The sequence below is a fragment of the Oncorhynchus keta genome, chromosome 7, assembly GCF_023373465.1.
Source record: "Oncorhynchus keta strain PuntledgeMale-10-30-2019 chromosome 7, Oket_V2, whole genome shotgun sequence".
Lineage (NCBI taxonomy): Eukaryota > Metazoa > Chordata > Actinopteri > Salmoniformes > Salmonidae > Oncorhynchus > Oncorhynchus keta.
Genome location: NC_068427.1, coordinates 25,283,146 through 25,309,973, shown reverse-complemented (window position 1 = coordinate 25,309,973; position 26,828 = coordinate 25,283,146). Strand labels below are relative to the sequence as shown.

At 44.5% G+C, this 26,828-nt stretch overlaps 1 protein-coding gene across 1 annotated transcript; it reads right to left on the bottom strand.

Annotated features, from left to right (window-relative positions):
- Positions 1-980: 980 nt before the first annotated feature.
- Positions 981-26,615, bottom strand: LOC118386500 (gap junction alpha-5 protein-like). The gene is made up of 2 exons (XM_035774221.2): positions 26,160-26,615; positions 981-6,808 (listed from the first exon to the last, which is right to left on the bottom strand). Exon 2 carries the CDS (start codon positions 6,776-6,778, stop codon positions 5,618-5,620), a length of 1,161 nt encoding a protein of 386 aa, XP_035630114.1. The 5' UTR covers positions 6,779-6,808; positions 26,160-26,615; the 3' UTR covers positions 981-5,617.
- Between the last annotated feature and the right edge of the window lie 213 nt (positions 26,616-26,828).

Here is a 26,828-nt window from a genome sequence, read left to right as displayed (position 1 = left end):
CCCTAGGATGACAATGCCCCATCCACGGGGCATGAGTGGTCACTGAATGGTTTGATCAGCATGAAAACGATGTAAACAATATGCCATGGACATCTCAGTCACCAGATCTCAACCCAATTGAACTCTTTTGGAGATTCTGGAGTGACGCCTGAGGCATCTACCACCATCAACAGAACACCAAATGATGGAATTTCTTGCGGAAGAATGGTGTTGCACTCCCCAATAGAGTACCAGACACTTGCCAAGGTGCATTGAAGCTGTTCTGGCCATGGTGGCCCAACGCCCTATTGAGACACTTTATGTTGGTGTTTCCTTTATTTGGTGTTTTATGCATATTATACCTATAGGCCTATGATCTATGGCTTTATGTGTGGAGATTTACTTGTGAACTAAATCTTTTAATCGTTCTACCTACTGGAATTAAAATTGCATCAACGCCCCAGTGCCTTGTCTGCAACTTGAACTTTAGACCCATCTTGTGTACTTTAGTGTGTAAGTCATAAAGTAGATATACACATTGGATGTTATGTTGTATTCATATTATCTAATGATGAAGCCGATAGTCATCACTACGTGTTCAGACAGGCAATATGATAAAAAATGAATATCCAATGATGATAATGATAGTCTATTCATTTTATTGTAGACAATGAGTAGTCTGAATGAAGGCTATCTGCAACTAGTAAGATTGTGTGTATGCAGGCCTACAGTAGACAGGGCAGAGGGTAGGAAACTGAGTTTTGATCAGCGTTTCCCAGAGTACCCTAATTGAGGAAGGACCTGACATACAGTATAAAATCATTCCTTGGATGACCAGATGAGCGCTTCTATAGAGGGAAGGTCTTGTGTAGAGTTAGCCATAGTGTGGCGTTTCAATGTCAATAAAACATTTTGAGGGCAACCATATCGAGGACAAATGTTTGGGCTGTGGTCAACCTTACTGAGAAAGTTTGTGTTACATTCATTTCTGTCGGACAAACTCATTTGACAGATTCGTTTTATTTTATTGCAGGCTTTACAGGAACAGAATGACAACATGACATTGAAATGTGCACAGAGAAACGGCAACCAGTCTGTTGGCATTCCAAAAGAGGTTCCTCTACTCTATAGAAAAATAAAATATGATTCATGATATTATAAAGGGGGCTGTATATTCCAAAACCCCCAAAAGCCTAGTGCAAAATCAGTTTAGAACTTCACAGGTTGTGGCTATGCCTTCTTTAGTAGCCTCCAGGCCGAGACATGTTCTTTTCTGACTAGCCTCACATTTAAACAAAAATAAATCACATTTAAACAAATATGAAAATACATGTACTGCCAAGAGATAGATAGCTACCAATGTGACAATCAATCAACTGTTTCACACAGTCACATTAAAGTATAGATAACTGACAAAATAATGGAAACACAAGTAAATGATTGATACAAAGTATATTGAAAGCAGGTGTTTCCACACAGGTGTTGTTCCTGAGTTTAAGCAATTAACATCCCATCATCCTTATGGTCAAGTATAAAAATGCTGGGCAGGGAATTATTTTGGCTACCATGGCTATGCCGTCACCAGATCTCAACCCAATTGAACACTTATGGGAGATTCTGGAGCAGTGCCAGAAACAGTGTTTTCTACCACCATCAACAAAACACCAAATCATGGAATTTCTTGTGAAAGAAGGGTGTAGCATCCCTCCAACAGAGTTCCAGACACTTGTAGAATCTATGCTGAGGTGCATTGAAGCTGTTCTGGCTCGTGGTGGCCCCACACATTTTGGAACATACCTGTAATTTTGTTGTAAGAAAGGAATTACACTGTATTTTAAAGGCTCAGGGGGAAATGTCTCCACCTCGTGGGTAAAAAAAAAACCTGAAACATGCAGATATACTGAAGGGCAATCAACTTTTCAAGCTTGTGCCTTGCCTTGATTCAAGCTAAATGATTTGTTTTCATATATGGCTTTTGAACACACTGTTCTTTCACATCAGGACATTTTCTCAAATCTAACATGGAGCTGAACGTTTGTGACTTTGATCCTTTTGTGAATTCACTTTTCATAGGCACTTAATTACTTTTGCATAGTTCCTCACTATCTGTACCTGAGCGCATAAAACCCTCTGTAATGATTGGAGTCTGTTGAATGGAGAAAACACTTTTCTTTTTTTGCACAGCTGTCCCCTGTTCTGATTTCTGACTGGAAGACAATGCTTGTGCTATGTTACTGTTTACGGTGCATTCGGAAAGTATTCAGACCTCTTTACTTTTTCCACATTTTGATACGTTTCAGCCTTATTCTAAAATTGATGACATATTTTCTTTCCCTCATCAATCTACATACAATACCCCATAATCACATTGGAGTTTGCCAAAAGCCACCTAAAAGACTCTAAGACCATGAGATTCTCTTTGGCCTGAAGTGTCACTGGAGGTAACCTGGCACCATCACTACAGTGAAGCATGGTGGTGGCCACATCATGCTGTGGGGGTGTTTTTCAGCGACAGGGACGACTGGGAGACTAGTCAGGGTCGAGGGATAGATGAACGGAACAAAGTACAGACAGATCCTTGAAGAAAAAGCTGCTCCAGAGCGCTCAGAACCTCAGGCTGAGGTGAAGGTTCTCCTTCCAACAGGACAAAGCCCCTAAAGACAAAGCCAAGATAACACAGGATTGGTTTCGGGACAAGTCTCTAAATGTCCTTGAGTGGCCCATCCAGAGCCCAGACTTGAACCCGATCGAACAGCTCTGAAGAGTCCTGAAAATAGCTGTGCAGCGATGTTCCCCATCCAACCTGACAGAGATTGAGAGGATCTGCAGAGAAGAATAGGAGAAACTCCCCAAATACAGGTGTGCCAAGCTTTTAGCATCGTATCCAAGAAGACTTGAAGCTGTAATCGCATCCAAAGGTGCTTCAACAAAGTACTGAGTAAAGGGTCTGAATAATAAAAAGGTCTGAAATGTAATATTTCATTAAATAAAATGGTTGCAAAAACATTGAAAAACCTGTTTTTGCTTTGTCATTATGGGGTATTGTGCATAGATTGATGAGGGGAAAAAACTATTTAATCAATTTTAGACGTAACACAATGTGGAAAAAATGTAAGGGGTCTGAATACTTTCCGAATGCAGTGTCTGCAATCAGGATTAAACACAGAGAAAACAGTTGCTCCTGCTATATTTGAAGCTGATATAGTGCACAATGGATTGCATTGCAGAGATCTGTGTCCCAATTTCACTTTCCAAACTGCTGCAGATAGCCTCCGTCACTGGATCGCAGGGATCAGGGGACAACACTCTTTGGTCAGACCCAAGAATGTAGGGTTTTTTCTTCCTCTGACAGCAGTGTGTGTGTGGGCGTGTGCGCGTCTCTGTGTGTTCCATTTGCAAGCATGTACATGTTTGTATTATTATAATCAGCAGCTGGGTATACAGTGGGACAGTTTTTGGCACACTGAATATGCAAGCTTAATGTACACTATTCTTAGACTTTAAAGAAAGATCTACTGTAATTATCTGATCTATAAAACATCAAAACATACAATGTGCAATTATCTGTTATTTCAAGGCTTTTCCCAAATTGTGATTTAAAAGGTGTATTTCTCTTTTGCATCAAGATCAATATTTGATCATAGTTATCATGTCCATGTTTCAAGCTTGGCCAGGCTCTTATTGCTCTAACAAAAAACATCAGTTCTCCCAACGGTCACAATCTTAAAGCTCAGTCCAATATGCGGAAGCTCTCAAGGTCCACTCAACCCACTCCCAGTGAGCTTACACACCCCAAGGTCTCTCTTCCTGTGATGCTCTTGGAGCTGTACACGAGACAATCCTCCACAGTTTCCCCCATTTTGGGATGCTGCTCCTGGGTTTGTACGGCCAGCCTGGTGCCTTCTGAATGGATCAACTTGGAGTTTGCCAACACATCCATCTTTAGCCCCAGTCTGTATTACACTACCGGTCAAAAGTTTTAGAACACCTACTAATTCAATGGTTTTTCTTTATTTTTACTATTTTCTACATTGTAGAATAATAGTGAAGACATCAATACTATGAAATAGCACATATGGAATCATGTAGTAACCAAAAAAGTGTTAAACAAATCCAAATATATAATATTTGAGATTCTGCAAATAGCTACCCTTTGCCTTGATAACAGCTTTGCACAGACTTGGCATTCTCTCAACCAGCTTCATGAGCTACTCACCTGGAATGCATTTCAATTAACAAATGTGCCCTCTTAAAAGTACATTTGTGGAGTTTTTTCCTTCTTAGTGTGTTATAGCCAATCAGTTGTGTTGTGACAAGGTAGGGGAGGTATACAGAAGATATCCATATTTGGAAAAGACCAAAGTCCATATTATGGCAAGAACAGCTCAAATAAGCAAAGAGAAACGACAGTCCGTCATTACTTTAGGACATGAAGGTCAGTCAATATGGAACATTTCAAGAATTTTGAAAGTCGCAAAAAAAAAACCATCAAGAAACTGTCGTTTCTCTCATGAGGATCGCCACGGAAATGGAAGACCCAGAGTTACCTGTGCTGGAGAGGATACGTTCATTAGAGTTACCAGCCTCAGAAATTGCAGTCCAAATAAATGCTTCACAGAGTTCAAGTAACAGACATATCTCAACAACAACTGTTGAGAGGAGACTGTGTGAATCAGGCCTTCATGGTCAAATTGCTGCAAAGAAACCACTACTAAAGGACACCGATAAGAAGAAGAGACTTGCTTGGGCCAAGATACACAAGCAATTGACATTAGACGGGTGGAAATCTGTACTTTGGTCATGAGTCCAAATTGGAGATTTTGGTTCCAACCACTGTGTCTTTGCGAGACGCAGAATAGGTGAACGGATGATCTCCGTATTTGTATTTCCCACCGTGAAGCATGGAGGAGGTGTTATAGTGTGGCGGTGCTTTGCTGGTCACACTGTCTGTGATTTATTTATAATTCAAGGCACACTTGAATTCTAAAGGCACACTTGAATTCTCAAGGCATATGCCATCCCATCTGGTTTGGGCTTCGTGGGACTATCATTTGTTTTTCAACAGGACAATGACCCAATTGCCAAGAAGGAAAGTGATGGAGTGCTGCATCAGATCACCTGGCCTCCACAATCCCCCGACCTCAACCAAATTGAAATGGTTTGGGATGAGTAGGACGGCAGAGTTAAGGAAACGCAGCCAACAAGTGCTCAGCATATGTGGGAACTCCTTCAAGATTGTTGGAAAAGCATTCCAGGTGAAGCTGGTTGAGAGAATGCCAAGAGTGTGCAAAGCTGTCATCAAGGTAAATGGTGGCTATTTGAATAATCTCAAATATAAAATATATTTGGATTTGTTTAACACTTTTTTGGTTACTACATGATTCCATATGTGTTATTCCATAGTTTTGAATGCTTCACTATTATACTATAATGTAGAAAATAAAGAGAAACCCTTGAATTAGTAGGTGTTCTAAAACTTTTGACCGGTAGAGTACCTGCTCCAGTTCAGTCTCTGGGTCTATAGACCCAGCCTGCTCCAATCTCCTCTAGGCAGGGCCTCTCTCCTGTTGTGTCTGAAAGTCCTGTCTGCTCCCTCCTCTCTTTCTCAGCCCCTCTCTCGTTCTTTGTCTGTCTAGTTCTACACGGCCAAGTCATCTGGTCGGACCCGGCTGCTGGTACCGCTGGTCTTGCTGAAGCGGCGTTTGTCTTTCAGGTAGCTGGCGTGCAGCAGGGTTGGCGCGGAGCACCCGTTGGGCATCTCCCCTGGCATCTGGGTATAGCTCATTCTCAGGAATCCTCCCTCCCCTTCCAGGTCGTCATGGGAATGATGGCGCTCGGTGGCCATGTTGACGGAGTTCTGCTGGTGTGCCATCCTGTTGTTGAAGGGGTGAGAAGGCATGGTGGTCATGGGGTTCATAGGGTTCATCGTATCCGACGATGCCAGGCACTGGCTGAAGTCAGGGGGAGGGGTGCAGCCCGGGGAGTTGTGATGGGGCGGGGTGTCCGGGTCCCTGGTAACGGCAATGGCCACAGCGTTATGAGTGCGGTTCTTGAGGGCGGCGTGGGTACGCTTGCACTTCCTGATACGCCTGTAGGCCAGGTGGTAGAGCTCAACTACAGAGAGGAGCAGGGAGACACCAGACACCACCAGCATGAAGACGATGAACACGTTCTTCTCTGTGGGCCTGGACATGTAGCAGTTGACTGGGTTGGGACAGGGCCAGGCCTTGCAATGATACAGAGCCCTGAGGAAGACTCCATAGATCATGTATTGGACCACGATGAAGGTCACCTCCATCACTGTGCGGATCAGAATGCTCAGAATGTATGTAGATAACAGCGCTCCCCGCAGTCGAACCTGCCCTGACGCCTCCAGCACCTTCCCACAATCCCTCTGCTGGAGGTATGCCTTCTCCCCTGATACGCACCCCCCCTCTCCTCTCTCCTCCATCTCCTCCCTCTTCTCCTGCTCCCTCCTCCTTCGTTTCTCATCCCTCCGCACGATGTGCATGGCGTGGCCCATGTAGATCAGTGATGGCGTGGATACGAAGATGATCTGTAGGACCCAGTAGCGGATGTGTGCAATAGGAAATGCCTGGTCATAACAGACGTTGGTACAACCGGGCTGCTGGGTGTCGCACAGGAAGTCACTCTGCTCGTCTCCCCAGGAGGACTCTGCGGCCGTGCCCAGGACCAGGATCCTGAAGATGAAGAGGACGGTGAGCCACACCTTCCCCACTGACGTGGAATGTTCCTGAACCTCCTCCAGGAAGTTCCCTAGGAGACTCCAGTCCCCCATCACTACTGCTCACTGGTCACTGGCACACACCTGAGAGAGGAGAAGAGGGAGAGAGAAAGAAAGAGGGGCAGGGTGAGGGTAAAGGGAGAGAAAGAGGAGGGAGGGAGGGAGAGAACGAAGAAGAGATAGTGAGTGAGTGAAGAAGAAAGAAAATAGGGAGAGAAAAGAAAGGAGATAAAATGACTAGTGTGTGTGAGTGGCATGGTATGCATGTATAAATAGCCTGTGATTGGCCTGGAGACTGGACACGACACAAATGCCTGAGAAGGAATCTTTTCCCACGACACACACAAACATACCATATATTTAAGGGCATTTCAAAGTAAATAGTGAGGTTGTTTCTGAGAAATGATATATAGTAGCTGGATGTTTGTGTTACTATTCCTGACACTGACACATAACTAGACAGAAATGGTGAGGGGCCATAGGGCAGGACAAGGCTAGGAGCTAGTGGCCCCGATTGTTAGAAATGGAATGGAATTCTGTGCCCCTGACCTAACCCTACAATCTCCAACATCTCCTCCATATTGTCCAGAGCACAGCATCGGTCATTGGTCACCATGTTTGTACCGGTTAATTGAAGCCTTTGATGTTCACTCGCTCCTCTCTCCGTTCCACTCCTCCTGTGATTTGTATCAGTGTGTGTGTGTGCCGTTGCCCCCTGACTGCAGTATGAGTGAGACTTTGTGTGTATTTACTGTCCCTATAAGGCATCTCAGCAGATCGCTTTATGAGTGTCATCAAACCCCCAATCATCGAAGTATGCACTAAGTGAACTGATCTGAATTTTACTATAATTATTCAACAGGCGAAAATAAAGTAGGCACATACACACACGCACGCACACACGCACGCACGCGCACGCACACACACACACATGCATCCCCCGGGTTTGGCTGGGTTAGGCCGTCATTGTAAAAAGTCCTTAACTGACTTGCCTAGTTAAATAAAGGTTAAATAAAAGAAATACATATGACCATGAGAGGTTCGACAGTACATCTCTAGCTCTAGAGTTAGCCAAATTACAACCCTTAAGAGAGGTCCCTTTTGAGTGGCTTTCTTTAAGAAATCATATTGTTTGGGATTGGTTCCTCTGATAATAAGAACAGGAAGTTGAGGAAAGGAGACATAGACTGAGACCACTCAGCCCTCTGCAACCTCTGCTCTGTTCCGATTCTCAGCGTAGCTAAGATTCCGTTCCCACCATGACAGCCTGTGTGTGAGTATCCAGACAGACTGACAGACTAATTACTGCTCCTGTGATGGGTCTGTACCCCCGTGCTCCTACTTCTACCTCTCACCCCTCTTATCCTCCTCTGAGCGACCATGCCAACTCTGTCTGGGAACAACAACAAAAAAACTGTCAAATAAGATCAAGTCTCCAATTCGCATAGCGCCCCAACAGATCCACAGATGATGCAATCTCTATTGCGGTCCACACTGCCCTTTCCCACCTGGACAAAAGGAACACCTAAATGAGAATGCCGTTAATTGACTACTGCTCAACTAAGGACCCTGTGACTGAATACCTCCCTCTGCAACTGGATCCTGGACTTCCTGACGAGGGTAGGAAACAACACCTCAGCAACGCTGACCCTCAACATGGGGGCCCCTCAGGTGTGCATGCTTAGTCACCTCCTGTACTCCCTGTTCACCCACGACTGCGTGGCCACGATGAGACAGCCTATAGGGAGGAGGTCAGAGACTTGGCAGTGTGGTGCCAGGGCAACAACCTCTCCCTCAACATGAGTAAGACAAAAGAGCTGATCCTGGACTCCAGGAAAGGGAGGGCAGAGCACACCCCCATTCACATCGACAGGGCTGTAGTGAAGAAGGTTGAGAGCTTCAAGTCCCTTGGTGTCGACATCACTAAGGACTTATCATGGTCCAAACTCACCAACACAGTCGTAAGGAGGGCACGCCAACGCCTATTCACCCTCAGGAGGCTGAAAAGATTTGGCATGGGACCTCAAATCCTCAAAAAGTTCTAGAGCTGCACCATCAAGAGCATCCTGACTGGTTGAATCACCACTTTGTATAGCAACTGCTTGGCATCCGACCGCAAGATGCTGCAGAGGGTAGTGAGTATGGCCCAGTACATCACTGGGGCCCAGCTCCTTGCCACCCAGGACCTCTATACCAGGCGGTGTCAGAGGAAGGCCCAAAGAATAGACTGTTCTCTCTGCTTCCGCATGACAAAAGGCTCTGGGACCAAAAGGCTCTTTAATAGCTTCTACCCCCAAGTCATAAGTCTGCTGATCAGTTAATCAAATGGCTACCCAGACTATTTGCATTGACTCCCTTATTTTATTCTTATCTATTCTTATTTTTTGCACTGACTCTCTTGCACAGGCTCAGTGTACACTCACTGACTAACCACACATAGATACTCCAACACACACACAAGCATATTGACGCTACACACACAAACACACATACATTCACATTCCACACATTCTTGTCGTGATATGTGAGATTGTCCTATATTTATACATATATATACATACATATACATATATACATACATATATATATATATATAATTTATTTTTTAAATCCCAGCCCTCTTTTCTGCAGGAGGCCTTTTGCCTTTTGGTAGGTCATCATTGTAAATAAGAATTTGTTCTTAACTGACTTGCCTAGTTAAATAAAGGTTAAATAAAATAAAATAAAATTCCTTCACACTCTTCACACATGCTGCTGCTACTCTCTATTTATTATCTATGTATAGTCACTTTACCCCTACCTACATGTACATACGACCTCAATATCCTTGACTAACCAGCAGTGGTGTAAAGTACTTAAGTAAAAATACTTTAAAGTAGTACTTAAGTAGTTTTTTGGGGGTATTTGTAATTTTCTTTACAGTTTTGACAACTTTTTATTTTACTTCGCTACATTCCTAAATAAAATAATATACTTTTTACTCCTTACATTTGTCCTGCCACTCAAAAGTACTCGCTACATTATACTTCCGGGTTGGAGCGAGCGGTCGCATCCGCACTTCGCTCCGCAGGTAGTATAACTTTTCATTACATTTCATTACATTTCATTATAGTACAACGGTTTGATTTGTCTAATCTTAGCAATTTCTTCTTAGCTAGCTACATAGCCGTCTTTGTATCAAAGATAACTGCGTAATTATCGTATTTCGTTGTCCTAACGTAGTCTACACTGCTATCTGCCCAGCAGCTAGCCAGCTAGCAAACGTCCACCGTCTACCGAATAGCAGCACTGCAGAAACTATTACTCAACTGAACGACTTGATTTAGTGTAGTGTTAGCTAGCTACATAGTTGTCTTTGCTGTCTTCGTATCCAAGATAATTGTGTAGTTTAGAGTGTGTAGTCTTAGTGTGATTATCTTAATTTACCGAGGTTAGCTAGCCAGCTATTTGTCGTCCTTAACGTAGGAGACACTGCTAGCTAGCCAACAGCTAGCCAACGTCTTCCGAATAGAACTCAACAACCCGGTCGCATTCCGCTTCGCTCCACAGGTAGTATCACATTTTCATTTCATTACAGCACAACGGTTTGATTTGTTTGATCGTAGCTAGCTACATAGCTAGCTACATAGCCATCTTTGTATCAAAGATAATTGTGTAGTCTAGAGCGATTTTCTAGGTTAGCTAGCCAGCTATTGTCGTTCTTTTAACGCAACGTAACGTAATCAACACTGCTAGCTAGCCAGCTAGCCCCCGAATAGCAGCACTGTAGAAACTATTACACTCAACGGAACGACTTGATTAGTGTAGTGTCAACAACGCAGCCACTGCCAGCTAGCCTACAAAGTCAACAACGCAGGCACTGCCAGCTAGCCTACTTCAGCAGTACTGTATCATTTTAATCATTTTAGTCAATAAGATTCTTGCTACGTAAGCTTAACTTTCTGAACATTCGAGACGTGTAGTCCACTTGTCATTCCAATCTCCTTGCATTAGCGTAGCCTCTTCTGTAGCCTGTCAACTATGTGTCTGTCTATCCCTGTTCTCTCCTCTCTGCACAGACCATACAAACGCTCCACACCGCGTGGCCGCGGCCACCCTAATCTGGTGGTCCCAGCGCGCACGACCCACGTGGAGTTCCAGGTCTCCGGTAGCCTCTGGAACTGCCGATCTGCGGCCAACAAGGCAGAGTTCATCTCAGCCTATGCCTCCCTCCAGTCCCTCGACTTCTTGGCACTGACGGAAACATGGATCACCACAGATAACACTGCTACTCCTACTGCTCTCTCTTCGTCCGCCCACGTGTTCTCGCACACCCCGAGAGCTTCTGGTCAGCGGGGTGGTGGTACCGGGATCCTCATCTCTCCCAAGTGGTCATTCTCTCTTTCTCCCCTTACCCATCTGTCTATCGCCTCCTTTGAATTCCATGCTGTCACAGTTACCAGCCCTTTCAAGCTTAACATCCTTATCATTTATCGCCCTCCAGGTTCCCTCGGAGAGTTCATCAATGAGCTTGATGCCTTGATAAGCTCCTTTCCTGAGGACGGCTCACCTCTCACAGTTCTGGGCAACTTTAACCTCCCCACGTCTACCTTTGACTCATTCCTCTCTGCCTCCTTCTTTCCACTTCTCTCCTCTTTTGACCTCACCCTCTCACCTTCCCCCCTACTCGCAAGGCAGGCAATACGCTCGACCTCATCTTTACTAGATGCTGTTCTTCCACTAACCTCATTGCAACTCCCCTCCAAGTCTCCGACCACTACCTTGTATCCTTTTCCCTCTCGCTCTCATCCAACACTTCCCACACTGCCACTACTCGGATGGTATCGCGCCGTCCCAACCTTCGCTCTCTCTCCCCCGCTACTCTCTCCTCTTCCATCCTATCATCTCTTCCCTCTGCTCAAACCTTCTCCAACCTATCTCCTGATTCTGCCTCCTCAACCCTCCTCTCCTCCCTTTCTGCATCCTTTAACTCTCTATGTCCCCTATCCTCCAGGCCGGCTCGGTCCTCCCCTCCCGCTCCGTGGCTCGACGACTCATTGCGAGCTCACAGAACAGGGCTCCGGGCAGCCGAGCGGAAATGGAGGAAAACTCGCCTCCCTGCGGACCTGGCATCCTTTCACTCCCTCCTCTCTACATTTTCCTCCTCTGTCTCTGCTGCTAAAGCCACTTTCTACCACTCTAAATTCCAAGCATCTGCCTCTAACCCTAGGAAGCTCTTTGCCACCTTCTCCTCCCTCCTGAATCCTCCTCCCCCTCCCCCTCCTCCCTCTCTGCAGATGACTTCGTCAACCATTTTGAAAAGAAGGTCGACGACATCCGATCCTCGTTTGCTAAGTCAAACGACACCGCTGGTTCTGCTCACACTGCCCTACCCTGTGCTCTGACCTCTTTCTCCCCTCTCTCTCCAGATGAAATCTCGCGTCTTGTGACGGCCGGCCGCCCAACAACCTGCCCGCTTGACCCTATCCCCTCCTCTCTTCTCCAGACCATTTCCGGAGACCTTCTCCCTTACATCACCTCGCTCATCAACTCATCCCTGACCGCTGGCTACGTCCCTTCCGTCTTCAAGAGAGCGAGAGTTGCACCCCTTCTGAAAAAAACCTACACTCGATCCCTCCGATGTCAACAACTACAGACCAGTATCCCTTCTTTCTTTTCTCTCCAAAACTCTTGAACGTGCCGTCCTTGGCCAGCTCTCCCGCTATCTCTCTCAGAATGACCTTCTTGATCCAAATCAGTCAGGTTTCAAGACTAGTCATTCAACTGAGACTGCTCTTCTCTGTATCACGGAGGCGCTCCGCAATGCTAAAGCTAACTCTCTCTCCTCTGCTCTCATCCTTCTAGACCTATCGGCTGCCTTCGATACTGTGAACCATCAGATCCTCCTCTCCACCCTCTCCGAGTTGGGCATCTCCGGCGCGGCCCACGCTTGGATTGCGTCCTACCTGACAGGTCGCTCCTACCAGGTGGCGTGGCGAGAATCTGTCTCCTCACCACGCGCTCTCACCACTGGTGTCCCCCAGGGCTCTGTTCTAGGCCCTCTCCTATTCTCGCTATACACCAAGTCACTTGGCTCTGTCATAACCTCACATGGTCTCTCCTATCATTGCTATGCAGACAACACACAATTAATCTTCTCCTTTCCCCCTTCTGATGACCAGGTGGCGAATCGCATCTCTGCATGTCTGGCAGACATATCAGTGTGGATGACGGATCACCACCTCAAGCTGAACCTCGGCAAGACGGAGCTGCTCTTCCTCCCGGGGAAGGACTGCCCGTTCCATGATCTCGCCATCACGGTTGACAACTCCATTGTGTCCTCCTCCCAGAGCGCTAAGAACCTTGGCGTGATCCTGGACAACACCCTGTCGTTCTCAACTAACATCAAGGCGGTGGCCCGTTCCTGTAGGTTCATGCTCTACAACATCCGCAGAGTACGACCCTGCCTCACACAGGAAGCGGCGCAGGTCCTAATCCAGGCACTTGTCATCTCCCGTCTGGATTACTGCAACTCGCTGTTGGCTGGGCTCCCTGCCTGTGCCATTAAACCCCTACAACTCATCCAGAACGCCGCAGCCCGTCTGGTGTTCAACCTACCCAAGTTCTCTCACGTCACCCCGCTCCTCCGCTCTCTCCACTGGCTTCCAGTTGAAGCTCGCATCCGCTACAAGACCATGGTGCTTGCCTATGGAGCTGTGAGGGGAACGGCACCTCAGTACCTCCAGGCTCTGATCAGGCCCTACACCCAAACAAGGGCACTGCGTTCATCCACCTCTGGCCTGCTCGCCTCCCTACCACTGAGGAAGTACAGTTCCCGCTCAGCCCAGTCAAAACTGTTCGCTGCTCTGGCCCCCCAATGGTGGAACAAACTCCCTCACGACGCCAGGACAGCGGAGTCAATCACCACCTTCCGGAGACACCTGAAACCCCACCTCTTCAAGGAATACCTAGGATAGGATAAGTAATCCTTCTCACCCTCCCCCCCCTAAAAGATTTAGATGCACTATTGTAAAGTGGCTGTTCCACTGGATGTCATAAGGTGAATGCACCAATTTGTAAGTCGCTCTGGATAAGAGCGTCTGCTAAATGACTTAAATGTAAATGTAATGTAATGTAATGAATGCTTAGCAGGACAAGGAAATGGTCCAATTCACACACTTATCAAGAGAACATCCCTGGTCATCCTTACTGCCTCTGATCTGGCAGACTCACTATACACAAATGCTTTGTTTGTAAATTATGTCTCAGTGTTGGAGTGTGCCCCTGGCTATTCGTAAGTAAATAAAAAACAAGAAAATGGTGCTGTCTGGTTTGCTTAATATAAGGAATTTTAAATTTATATATACTTTTACTTTTGATACTTACGTATATTTTTGCGATTACATTTACTTTGATAATTAAGTACATTTAAAACCAAATACTTTTAAACTTTCACTCAAGTAGTATTTTACTGGGTGACTTTCACTTTTACTTGAGTAATTTTATGGTATCTTTACTTGTACTCAAGTATGACAATTGGATAGTTTTTCCACCACTGCTAACCCCTACACAGTACATTGACTCGGTACCCCTTGCAAATATCCTCATTATTGTTATTTTTTTGTGTTATTACTTTTCCTTTAGTTAACTTTTTTAAAACACTGCATTGTTGGTTAAGGACTCGTAAGTAAGCATTTCACGGTAAGGTCTACTTCAGCTGTTGCATTCGGCGCATGTGACAAATACAATTAGATTTGATTTGAAGTCTGAGAAAGAAACAGTCAGAAATATCAAGAGTGACATAAGGGTGCAGGACTAAAGCGATCAGAAAGTTAACAGTAAACTAGAACAGCATGTGTGATTCACTGTGGGACACGACAATGAAATATAGCCTAAAGAGCAACAATATATGAGGTGAAAACAACAGACTTACTAGAAGGCTCAAGACACAAAATGACGAACTTTAACAAAAGATGACCCCATCACTTTGAGTAAAGCTCATCTGATCGCACCATTACTTGTGTTGACTAACTAAACACAACACTACTGTATGTAAACGTCTGGCCTCATATTGATACTAATATTGCAATGTTGGCCAGCCAGGTTACACAGCCAATAGGTTGTGTTGAAAACAGGTGAGGAAACCCTTTTGTTAGACCAGTCTGGTAGGAAAATGACTATTTTAACTCCTACCTCCTGCCATTGTGAAGGCCAGGCTCTCACTCCCTTCCTCTTCCTCTACTCTTCCTCATTTCTTTGTGGCTCGCTGGAAACACATTATCTGATTGCTACCCAAAAAGCTTTGATGACAGTTGGATGTAGAAAGGCATGTTCTGGCTGTGATTTTTTTTAAAGGACCCCATGGCACTATAAAAATCCATGTAATATGGTCTAACAATGACTTATCTCTGAACTCAATTAATGAAATCACTTTGCAAGCAATTATAGAGCATGGAATTTAAGAGCTCCTTGTTGGGAAGAGTTCTAATTTGATATTGATGAAGAATAACGGAAAATGAGGAAGGGTGGAGGTGAAGAGGAGTTGTTAACAAAAAAGTGGTTGGCTAAAAGCGAAAATGAGGGTTGCCCTTTTTGCCCCTGGAAAAGTATGTTATAAATAACAAACAGTCTTGCGTATGTGTCATTACTTCAACAGAAAACCTTTAGAGAAAATGTCCAGTAATTTGTACACATAACCACTTGGTACAGTAGCTGCCCATCTTTGCCGTCTCATTTGAGATTGTTCTATTCCATTCCTGGGTGCCCAGTAATAAATAGGGATTTACTGTAATACACTGTACCCACTGACCACCGTCATAGCTGTCATATTGGTTTATAATATCTGTCTCTGAGTAATGGGGAATTTGGCAATGAGGTATCTAACACAGCACTCACTGGGCATAGCATACCACTCAGATATGTCTCTGACATTGATCAGAACATAGGGACGTTACAGAAGGAAGCACCCGTGGTAAGAACTACTCAACGTTGTCCTGATTGGAATCCATGCTACATAACCACAGTAAGGTGACTGGGAACATGGACTAGTACAAACAGACCAGCTATGACCTCCATAAATCAATCAAAGAGGAAAAAAGACGTTGCGGGGACAAAATGGAGTCGCAGTTCAATGGCTCAGACACGAGACAGATGTGGCAGGGACTACAGATAATCATGGATTATAAAGGGAAAATCAGCCCCAATCTCTGTAGCCAATGTGAGTAGAGCACTTTCCCTACCCCAGTCTGCTGTCACCACTATCAGCTCGTAGCACTTACTTCTGTCATGAGAGGCTAGTTAAGGATCATATCACCTCCACCTTACCCAATATCCTAGACCCAACTGTAATTTGCATACAGCCCCAATAGATCCACGGATGACACAGTCACCATCCCACTGCACACTGCCCTATCTCATCTGGAAAATAGGAATACCTACACTACATGGCCAAAGGTATGTGGACATCTGCTTGTCAAACATCTCATTCCAAAATCATGGGCATTAATATGGTGTTGGTCCCCCCTTTGCTGCTAGAACAGCCACTCTTCTGTGAAGGTTTTCCACTAGATGTTGGAATATTGCTGCGGGGACTTCCATTTAGCCACAAGAGCATTAGTGAGGTTGGGCACTGATGTTGGGCGATTAGGCCTGGCTCGCAGTCGGTGTTCCAATTCATCCCAAAGGTGTTCAATGGGGTTGAGGTCAGGCCTCTGTGCAGGCCAGTCAAGTTCTTCCACACTTGATCTCAGCAAGCCATTTCTGTATGGACCTCGATTTGTGCACAGGGGAATTGTCATGCTGAAACAAGGGCCTTCCCCAAACTGTTGCCACAAAGTTGGAAGCACAGAATCATCTAAAATGTAATTCTATGCTGTAGCATTAAGCTTTCCCTTCACTGGAACTAAGGGGCCCAAACCATGAAAAACAGCCCCAGATCATTATTCTTCCTCCACCAAACTGTACATTTTGCACTATGCATTCGGGCAGGTAGCATTCTCCTGGCATCCACCAAACCCATCTTTGTCTGCCAGATGGTGAAGCGTGATTCATCACTCCAGAGAACGCGCTTCCACTGCTCCAGAGTCCAATGGCTGCAAGCTTTACACTACCCCAACCGACACTGGTGATCTTAAGCTTGTAGCTGTTCAGACATGGAAACCGATTTCATTAAGCTCCTGACAAACAGTTATTGTGCTGCTGTTGCTTCCAGCGGCAATTTGGAGTTTGGTAGTGAGTGTTGCAACCGAAGACACAACCTTTACGAGCTACACGCTTTAGCACTCACAGGTCCCGTTCTGTGATCTTGTGTGGCCTACCACTTCGCGGCTGAGCCGTGAACATTTCCTAGACAGCACTAGCAGGGCAGAAATTTGACGAATTGGTTTGTTGGAAAGGTGGCATCCTATGACGGTGCTACGTTAAAAGTCACTGAGCTCTTCGGTACGGACCATTTGACTGACAATGTTTGTCTATGGAGATTGCATGGCTGTGTTATACGTCTGTCAGCAACGGATGTAGCTGAAATAGCCAAATCCACAAATTTGAAGAGGTTTCCATATACTTTTGGCCTTGTAGTGCATGTAAGAATGCTGTTCATAGACTCCAGCTCAACCTTAAACACCATAGTACCCTCCAAGCTCATCATTAAGCTCGGGGCCCTAGGTCTGAACTGTAAAACTGTGTCCTGAACTTCCTGACGGGCCGCCCCCCCAGGTGGTGAAGGTCAACACCTCCGCCACACTGATCCACAAAATGGGTCCCCACAGGGCTGTGTGCCCAGTCCCCTCATGTACTCCCTGTTCACCCATGACTGTGTGGCCATGCACATCTCCAACTCAATCATCAAGTTTGCAGACGACATGACAGTGGTAGGCCTGATTACCAACAACGACGAGGTTTAGAGCCCTGGCAGAGTAGTGCCAGGAAAATAACCTCTCGCTCAACATAAAAAAACAAAGGAGCTTATCGTGGACTACATACAGGAGACTGAAGAGGGAGCATGCCCTGATCCAAATCAACAAGGCTGCAGAGGGTCAAAAGCTTCAAGTTCCCTGGCGTGCATATCACTGAGGACCTGAAATGGTCCCACTACACACACACACCGGGATGAGGAAGGCACAACAGTGCCTCTTGAACTTCAAGCGGCCAAAGAAATTCAGCATGCCCCTAAGACCCTCACGAACTTCACCAGATGCCACATTGAGAGCATTCTGTCGGGCTGCATCACCGCCTGGTACAGCAACTGCACCGACTTGAACAGCATGGCTCTCCAGGGGACGCACTGCCTGCCTTCCAGAACATTTACAGCACTCAATGTCAAAGGAAGGCCAAGAAGATCATTAAGAACCTCAGCCACCCAAGCCACAGTCTGTTCCCTCTGCTACCATCTAGCAGATAGAGACAGTTCAGAGCTGGGACTGAGAGACTGAGAAACCGCTTCTATCACAAGGCCATCAGACTGTTGAACAGCCATCACTAGCCAGCTACCTGCCCGGTACTCAGCCCTGCACCTTGAGACTAATGCCCCATGTACAGTATATAGAGACATTGAACTCTGGTCACCTCATATTCTGTTTTATATACTGTTGTTTAGTAACTGTAAATGGGATTTTGTCTTGATTCTATTTTTGGTTATTGGTGTATTTGTATTGTATTTCCTGACATTCTACTGTACTGTTGGAGCTAGTAAGATCAGTGTTCACTGCATCTGCCATAACACCTGTAAATCTGTGTAAGTGACCAATAAACTTAGATTTGATTTGAGAGAGGATAGGCAAATGAAACCATAGGCTGCATTGGCATAGCGAGAGTCTGTTTTGTAGTCTATAGAGATAGTTATTGTTAACAAAAAGAGAGTGAGAGTATACTGTATGTTTAGAGATGGTGTTTGAGGTTGGACAGTAGGCCTACACACTTTGCATTAAGTGAGGTTGGACTACATTTAGTGAACATACTGTAAACACAGGGCTAGAGAGGTTTGGAAAAGTGGGTGTGATGCCTGAACTCATACCATAGGGGCCTTTAGTGGAGTAGCCTATAGATAGAGAATGGATCAGGAACCCAGAACATCAGCAAATAACAAGAAGGACACACCGAGTGACATGGACAACCTGTGGTTCAGTGTAGTAGTATTTACAGTAGTCTTTACATACATGGACATTGACTGGACCTGGGCTGGAGAGCAACCAGGCTATAGTCCATAGAGATGACATGGCTAGCAAACTGCATCCATAATGTGTGGTGGTAACTGATGTCCTAATTAAGGGCAGGTACAGACCCAGCAGCAGAATGAATACAGTGTTTTCTCTCAAAGCAAGCCAGGGAAGGAAGCAACACAACAGCAATAAATCCTGTCCGATGCCCCTACCCTCCTCTCCTTTTCTCTGCCTGGGCTCAAAGCATTGCGTTAGAGGGAAGTTAGTGATTTTCCAGCTGGAGATCAACCACTCCATTCATGGGACTGGTCTCTACAACCTATAGCTGTCTTGTAAAACACTGACTGTTGGAATTTTGTCTGCCTTAACCAGTGCCATTTAACAAGTGATGACTAATTTGAAAAACCAAACCCACAACCTCAGAGCATTGAAGACTGGATAAAGGATTAACTATCTACAAGGAGCTCCCGCAAGAGTAGTATCATAACTGGACAATCTACCATACTAACCTATATGAGACTACATATCTATGTAGAACTATCCTGAGTTTCCGTGTAAAAAGATTGCCTCACACTGAAAAGACTGAGAGAAATCAGTCTTGCTCCAAAACATCATCAAATCAAATCAAATGTATTTATATAGCCCTTCTTCAGGCTTTCTACACAACACATTATATAGCCCTTCTACACTTTCTACACATCGCAGAACACTGAAATATAACAAAACTGTTTGAAATAGAAACACCGGATTTCCACCATAAAAAAATTATAATGTTGATTAATTATGAAATTATAAAAATAAAAAAAGAATAGCATTCCACCCATGATGCCACTAGAGGACGATTTGTTCATTTGACTGCAGGAAAGGTCACATAATAAGTTGCATGGACTCACTCTGTGTGCAAAAATAATGTTTAACATTCTCTTTGAAAGACAACCTCATCTCTGTACCCCACAATTATTTGAAAGGTCCCTCAGTCGAGCAGTGAATTTCAAACACAACCACAAAGATCAGGGAGGTTTCCAAACTTTTGCAAAGAATGGCATCTATTGATAGATGGGTAAAAAAAATGAACAGACATTGAATATCCTTTTGAGCATAGTGAAGTTATTAATTACACATTGGATGGTGTATCAATACACCCAGTCATTACAACGATACAGGCGTCCTTCCTAACTCAGTTGCCAGAGAGGAAGGAATCCTCTCAGGGATTTCATCATGAGGCCAATTGTGACTTTGAAACAGTTGCAGAATGTAATGCCTGTGATAGGAGAAAACTGAAGTTGGATTAACATCATTGTAGTTACTCCACAATACTAACCTAACTGACAGAGTGAAAATAAGGATGCCTGCACATAAAAAATTAATGGAAAATGTTATGTTTGGAGAAAATCCAATAAAACCCATTACTGAGAACCACTCTCCATATTTTCAAGCATAGTGGTGGCTGACTCATGTTATGAGTATGCTTGTAATCATTAAGGACTGGGGAGTTTTTCAGGATAAAAAAAATAAATGGACTGGAGCTCAGGCAAAATCCTAGAGCACAGGCAAAATCCTAGAGGAAAACATGATTCAGTCTGCTTTCCACCAGACACTGGGAGATGAATTCACCTTTCAGCAGGACAATAACCTAAAACACAAGAACAAATATGTACTAGAGAGGCTTATTGAGGCAACATTGAATGGCCTAGTTATAGTTTTGACTTAAATCAGTTTGAAAATCTATGGCAAGAATTTTAAAAATAATAATGAGCAAACATTATACAACCCATGTGTGCAAAGCTCTTCAAGACTTAACCAGAAAGACTCACAGCTGTAATTGCTGTCAAAGGTGATTATAACATGCATGGACTCAGGGGAGTAAATTAGATGTAACTGATGTTAATGAGATATTTCTGTATTTCATTTTCATGAAATTTGCAAAGATTTCTAAAAACATGTTTTTACTTTGTAATTGTGGCATATTGTGTGGAGATGGTTGAGAGAGAAAAATCTACTTAAACCATTTTGAATTCAGGCTGTAACAGAACAAAGTGAGGAATAATTCAAGGGGTATGTATTAATACTTTCTGAAGGCACCGTATATATACACATTATATACAGTGCATTATGGAAGTATTCAGACCCCTTCACTTTTTCTACAATTTGTTACATTACAGCATAATTCTAAAATGTATATATACATAAAACAAATATTTCTCATCATTCTACACACAATACCCCATACTGACAAAGCGAAAGAAGGGCCTTGGTCAGAGAGGTGACCAAGAACCCAATGGTAACTCTGACAAAGCTCCAGAGTTCTTCTGTGAAGAAGGACAACCATCTCTGCAGCACTCCACCAATCATGCCTATATGGTAGAGTGGCAATCCTCAGTAAAAGGCACATGACAGCCCACTTGGAGTTTGCCAAAAGCCACTCCCATTCTTCTCTGCAGATCCTCTCAAGCTCTGTCCGGTTTGATGGGGAGAGTCGCCGCACAGCTATTTTCAGGTCTCTCCAGAGATGTTTGAATTGGTTCAAGTCTGGGCTCTGGCTGGGCCACTCAAGGATATTCAGAGACTTGTCCTGACTTGTCTAGTTCTTGTTCCTGATTTCCTCCAGATGTGATGCTTGGTATTCAGGCCAAAGAGTTCAATCTTGTTTTCATCAGACCAGAGATTCTTGTTTCTCATGGTTTGAAAGTCCTTTAATTCTACATTGTAGAATAATAGTGAAGATCTCAAAACTATGAAATACCACAAATGGAATCGTGTAATAACCAAAAAAGTGTTAAACAAATAAAAATATATTTGAAATGTGAGATTCTTCAAAGTAGCCACCCTTTGCCTAAATGAAAGCTTTGCACACTCTTGGCATTCTCTCAACCAGTTTCATGAGGTAGTCACCTGGAATGCATTTCAATTAACAGGTGTGCCTTCATTCTTAATGTGTTTGAGCCAATCAGTTGTGTTGTGACAAGGTAGGGGGGTATACAGAAGATAGCCCTATTTGGTAAAAGACCAAGTCCATATTATGGCAAGAACAGCTCAAATAAGCAAAGAGAATCAACAGTCCATCATTACTTTAAGACATGAATATCAGTCAATCGGGAACATTTCAAGAACTTTGAACGTTTCTTCAAGTGCAGTCGCAAAAACCATCAAATGCTATGATGAACCTGGCTCTCATGAGGACCGCTACAGGAATGGAAGACCCAGAGTTATCTCTGCTGCAGGGGATAAGTTCATTAGAGTTAACTGCACATCAGATTGCATCCCAAATTTATTCTTCACTGAGTTCAAGTAACAGACACATCTCAAGTGTGCCAAACCTCCAGGCTGTGTAGGGGCTATTTGAAAAAGGAGAGTGATGGAGTGCTGCATCAGATGACCTGGCCTCCACAATCACCCGACCTCAACCCAATTGAGATTGTTTGAGATGAGTTGGACCGCAGGGTGAAGGAAAAGCAGCCAACAAGTGTGGGAACTCCTTCAAGCCTGTTCTAAAACCATTCCAGGTGACTACCTCATGAAGCTGGTTGAGAGGCAAAGGCAAAGGGTGGCTATTTTGAAGAATCTAAAATATATTTGTTCCTCAGTCTTCCCTCTCTTTCATTCAAACCCACCCCCTTTCATTGTCTAACCAGCCGTCATATCGTTTCATTCGCTATGATAAATGGCATATATTATGGACGTTTTCTTCTATGACATAATTAGTATTCAATGTATGATCCATCCTGTGTATATGTAATTCTGGGTGATTATTTAGGTATTTAGTAAATAAATAATTAAACCAAATTTAGTATTGCTGATTCAACTTGTTAGCCAGTTGAACTCTATAAACATTTTTCCGTGGTGCCCCGACTTCCTAGTTAATTACATTTACATGATTAGTTTAATCGGGTAATATTAATTACAGAGAATTGATTTGATAAATGTCATATATAATTTAATCCATAGACACGACACAGGAGAGTAGCGTTAAGTGTTAAAATGTCGGAAAATCCATCATGGCCGACCTTATGGGTCCCTGAGGGAAATCTGTTCCTTGTGAGGAGAGGGACCTATGCGCTGAATTTCATGATTTTAGGTAAAATGGGGTGAGGCGCGTGACATTTCGAAGTTAACATGTTCAATCTATTGTTATAGCGCCACCATCTGGCCAATCTATGAAAGCTTTTAATGCCAGATCTCTGTGGCAAGACGCATCATTCACCCAAGTTTCGTCAAAATCGGGCCAGTGCTGTCTGAGGTATCGTGTGTGACTAACGTACAAACGAACATACTAACTGACTAACAGACGGAGACAAATCCATAGTCCCCGCCCCGATTTCATTGTGGGGGAGAACAAAATATCCTCATCAATAACAGTCCCGAATGCATATACTGTGCAGTGACAGCTTAGTAAAAGTGGCACAACTTCAGAGACATATTAAGAAAACATAACGTCCTCCTCCTCCCACCTCTCTCTATGAAGTCCCAGCACACTGCTTGTTGTACCATTGGAGAACAAAGAGGTTGGGTAAGGATGCGACCCCCACCCTGACATAAGGCAGGTGCCCAATCGTTGTTTTGGTTTTAACATGGATGCCAGGTGGGCCTTTTATGTGACAAAAACACTCCACAGTTTTTTAGTAGGCGGCCTGAAACATGAGAGGAAGAAAGATTGAATAGAGAGAAAGAGGGGAATAGTAAAGTATATATACAGTTCATTAGGTACACCCCGTTCATGAAAATGGTTTGTGGCTTGCTATATAAAGCAGGCAGACAGGTATTGATGCATTCAGTTACTGTTGAAATTAACATTAAAATGGGTAAAACAAGTGACCTAAGTGACTTGGAGCGTGGTATGATGGTTGGTGCCACGCGCGCCGGTTCCAGTATCTCAGAAACGACAGTGTCTAGAGTTTACAGAGAACGGTGCGATAAACAAAAAACATCCAGTCAGTGGCGGTCCTGTTGGCGAAAACAGCTCGTTGATGAGAGGTCGAAGGAGAATGACAAAAATTGTGCAAGCTAACAGGCAGGCCACAAACAGACAAATTACGGCGCAGTACAACAGTGTGCAGAACGGCATCTCGGAACACACAACTCGTCGGTCCTTGTCATGGATGGGCTATTGTAGCAGATGACCAGACTGGGTTCCACTCCTATCAGCTAAAAACAAGAACAAGTGCCTCCAGTGGGCACGTGATCACCAACACGGGACAATTAAGGAGTGGAAAAAATCTCCTGGTTCCTGTTGCATCATGCTGATGGCAGAGTCAGAATTTGGCGTAAGCAGCAGGAGTCCATGGATCCATTCTGTCTGGTTTCAACGGTACAGGCTGGTGGCAGTGGTGTAATGGTGTGGGGAGTATTTTCCTTGCACACTTTAGGTCCCTTGATACCAATTGAGCAATGTTTCCACGGCCTGAAGAATTCGGGCTGTTCTGGAGGCAAAGGGGGGTTCGAACCGGTACTAGATGGGTGTACCTAATAAACTGTATATGTGTATATGAGACATCAACAGTTTGAGGTCTGAATGACCCTCCTCTCTAAACACATTGACTATTAACTGACTTAGTTTAGCCATGGAGGCCAGGGGTGGGGTGGGTACAGACCCCCTGGGTGAGTTGGGGGGAGGCAGCGGGGGACGGAGAGAGAAATACTTCCTAAATCACAGAGTTGGTTAGTCACCTGCCACACGACTGCTACTTATAGAGCAGCGAGCCACCAGCAAGCCCTGAGGACTGGCGAGCCATAAATCAGTCACCGTCTCACCCCACCAGACGCCACGCAGCTAGCCAGATCATCTGCTACCTTACATGGAGGTCTGCCTTTTCGTCTGCCACTAACTGTACACAGACCCACAGCCCTGTTATGAGCTATTGTTTTAACTGTGTTACACTGGGTCGCTCAGACTAGACACCAGCCTGTTGCCAGAGGGGAAGACTATTGATGTTTGATTATCAATTATAGTACCTGCCTTAAAGTTTTGTTATAAAAGTAAATGTTCATTGCAGGTATTGTACATGATTCTAGTTTGATTCTAATGTTGAGTTGCTATATGCTTTGCCTTCGGGAAGTACATTTATATTTACTGTGGTTCTTAGGATTATCAAATTGGATTTCATCTTTTCATGAGGTAGAGAGTGAGGTGATAATCAGTAGCATGCAAAACAGAGACCAGGTGTGACTTGATGTTTCCTGCAGTTATCTCTTCTCTTTTCAACAGTTCTTCTAATAAACAGGGGTGTGTCAGACCATGGAATGTTTGTGCAATAGGGTGTTATAACAGTCTTTCTTATCAATAGTATCTCTATTTCTAGCTGCACAGCAATGTATGCTCATTATCAGGAAGTACCCCTAGCTGCCCAGGGGCCCTGACCTGAAGCGGTCCGCTACTGATTTTGTTAGTCACAAATATCATTAACATAAGTCATGGCAAAATGTGTAGAACTGCAGGAAATAAACTTTAAAACATACATTTTTCTCTCCTCCATCAGAAGGGAGGCAACTAAACATTTTTGCCCTCTTGGTGGGTGGGGCTCCCCAACCAAATCTCAATTATGGCCCCCAAAAGGCTACATCCAGCCATGGTCATAAGACAATGCATCTATTGGTGAACAAAGAGATGAAAAAGGTACACATCTGTCATGTCATTTAATGCCGAATTGGTGAAAGTCTTGTATTTGTTAATGATCCTGTTTTTTCATATTTCATGTAAGCAATCTTATGTCAAGCCATCCAATCTGAAGTCTTGTAAATTATTGTAGATTTAAAATGGTGTTGTAGCTGTATGAATAACCTTCATGAAAGTAACACTTAATATAAGGACATTTTCTGCTCTAAGAGACCCGTGTCATCTTAGACAGCGGAACGAACAGTGGAGTCGTTTGTTAAAATATATTTGTCTCTGGAGCTGCTGGCTGGCTGGATGAGTCAGTGTTGAGAGAGAGTGAGACTAACACACACCAGGACCCCTCTAAATCGTCCCTACACTCTTCTCTGTGACAGATACCTCACCGCTATGGACCAGCGCCCTGTCAATGCTCTGTCTCAACTAGTAAAAGACAGAGACACTGGGTATGATGCTTTAGTGGCCCAGCAACTATATAGTATGAATACAAGAGCCAGATGTTAATAGAATACCTCTATAAAGCCCTCACACACACTCACTGAGTGACAGCTGTGTGAGTCCTGTTAGCCTTGAGTGCACCTATGAAAAGGGACAAATTAAGACTCTGGTCCATTTCCACAAGTTTCCTGTTCTACTTTGAAGTGTCCTTCCTATGTTTATGTATCCCATCGAGGGTGATGTGGTGGTAAATTACCTTTTTGTGCTACAGATGGTGATGGCTGTCAGTACTGAGGAAGAGGGTCCTAGCTGCTTCGCATAAGGGTCTTCACCTCAGAGACTGATGGAATGGTGGAGGGTGGATTGGACCGGGTCGTAGAGGTGTGGTGACCTGGTGGGATGATTGGAGATGGGACCGGGCCGTAGAGGTGTGGTGACCTGGTGGGATGATTGGAGATGGGACCGGGCCGTAGAGGAGTGATGACCTGGTGGGATGAGTGGAGATGGGCTGGGTCGGAGGACAGAGGTTGGTGGAGACCAGTGATCCTGAGCCGTACCTCTTGCAGACACACCGTCAGATATAATCAACAGGAGCTGGGTAGATCAGAGAAGAATATGATTTCTGTAGAGTGGAGTAGGATCTTTGTAGAGTAGAGTGGAGTAGGATCTTTGTAGAGTAGAGTGGAGTAGTGCCGGAGCTCTGTGCCGTCCCAGGGTGGGAATGCTAACTTGTGCAGGGGGCACGGGAAGAAAAGCAGGGGCATCATGAGAGAGGATTTCCTCTCTGCCCTCCTCCCTGCCTCTCTCTCATCCGCAGTCTCCTCCCTCCCTCCGCAATCCCCTCCCTCCCCCGTCTTCTTATGGTACATCCCTCTCACAGATTCCCTGGTAGGCTCCCTGGCACTTTATTTTGGTGGGAAGAATT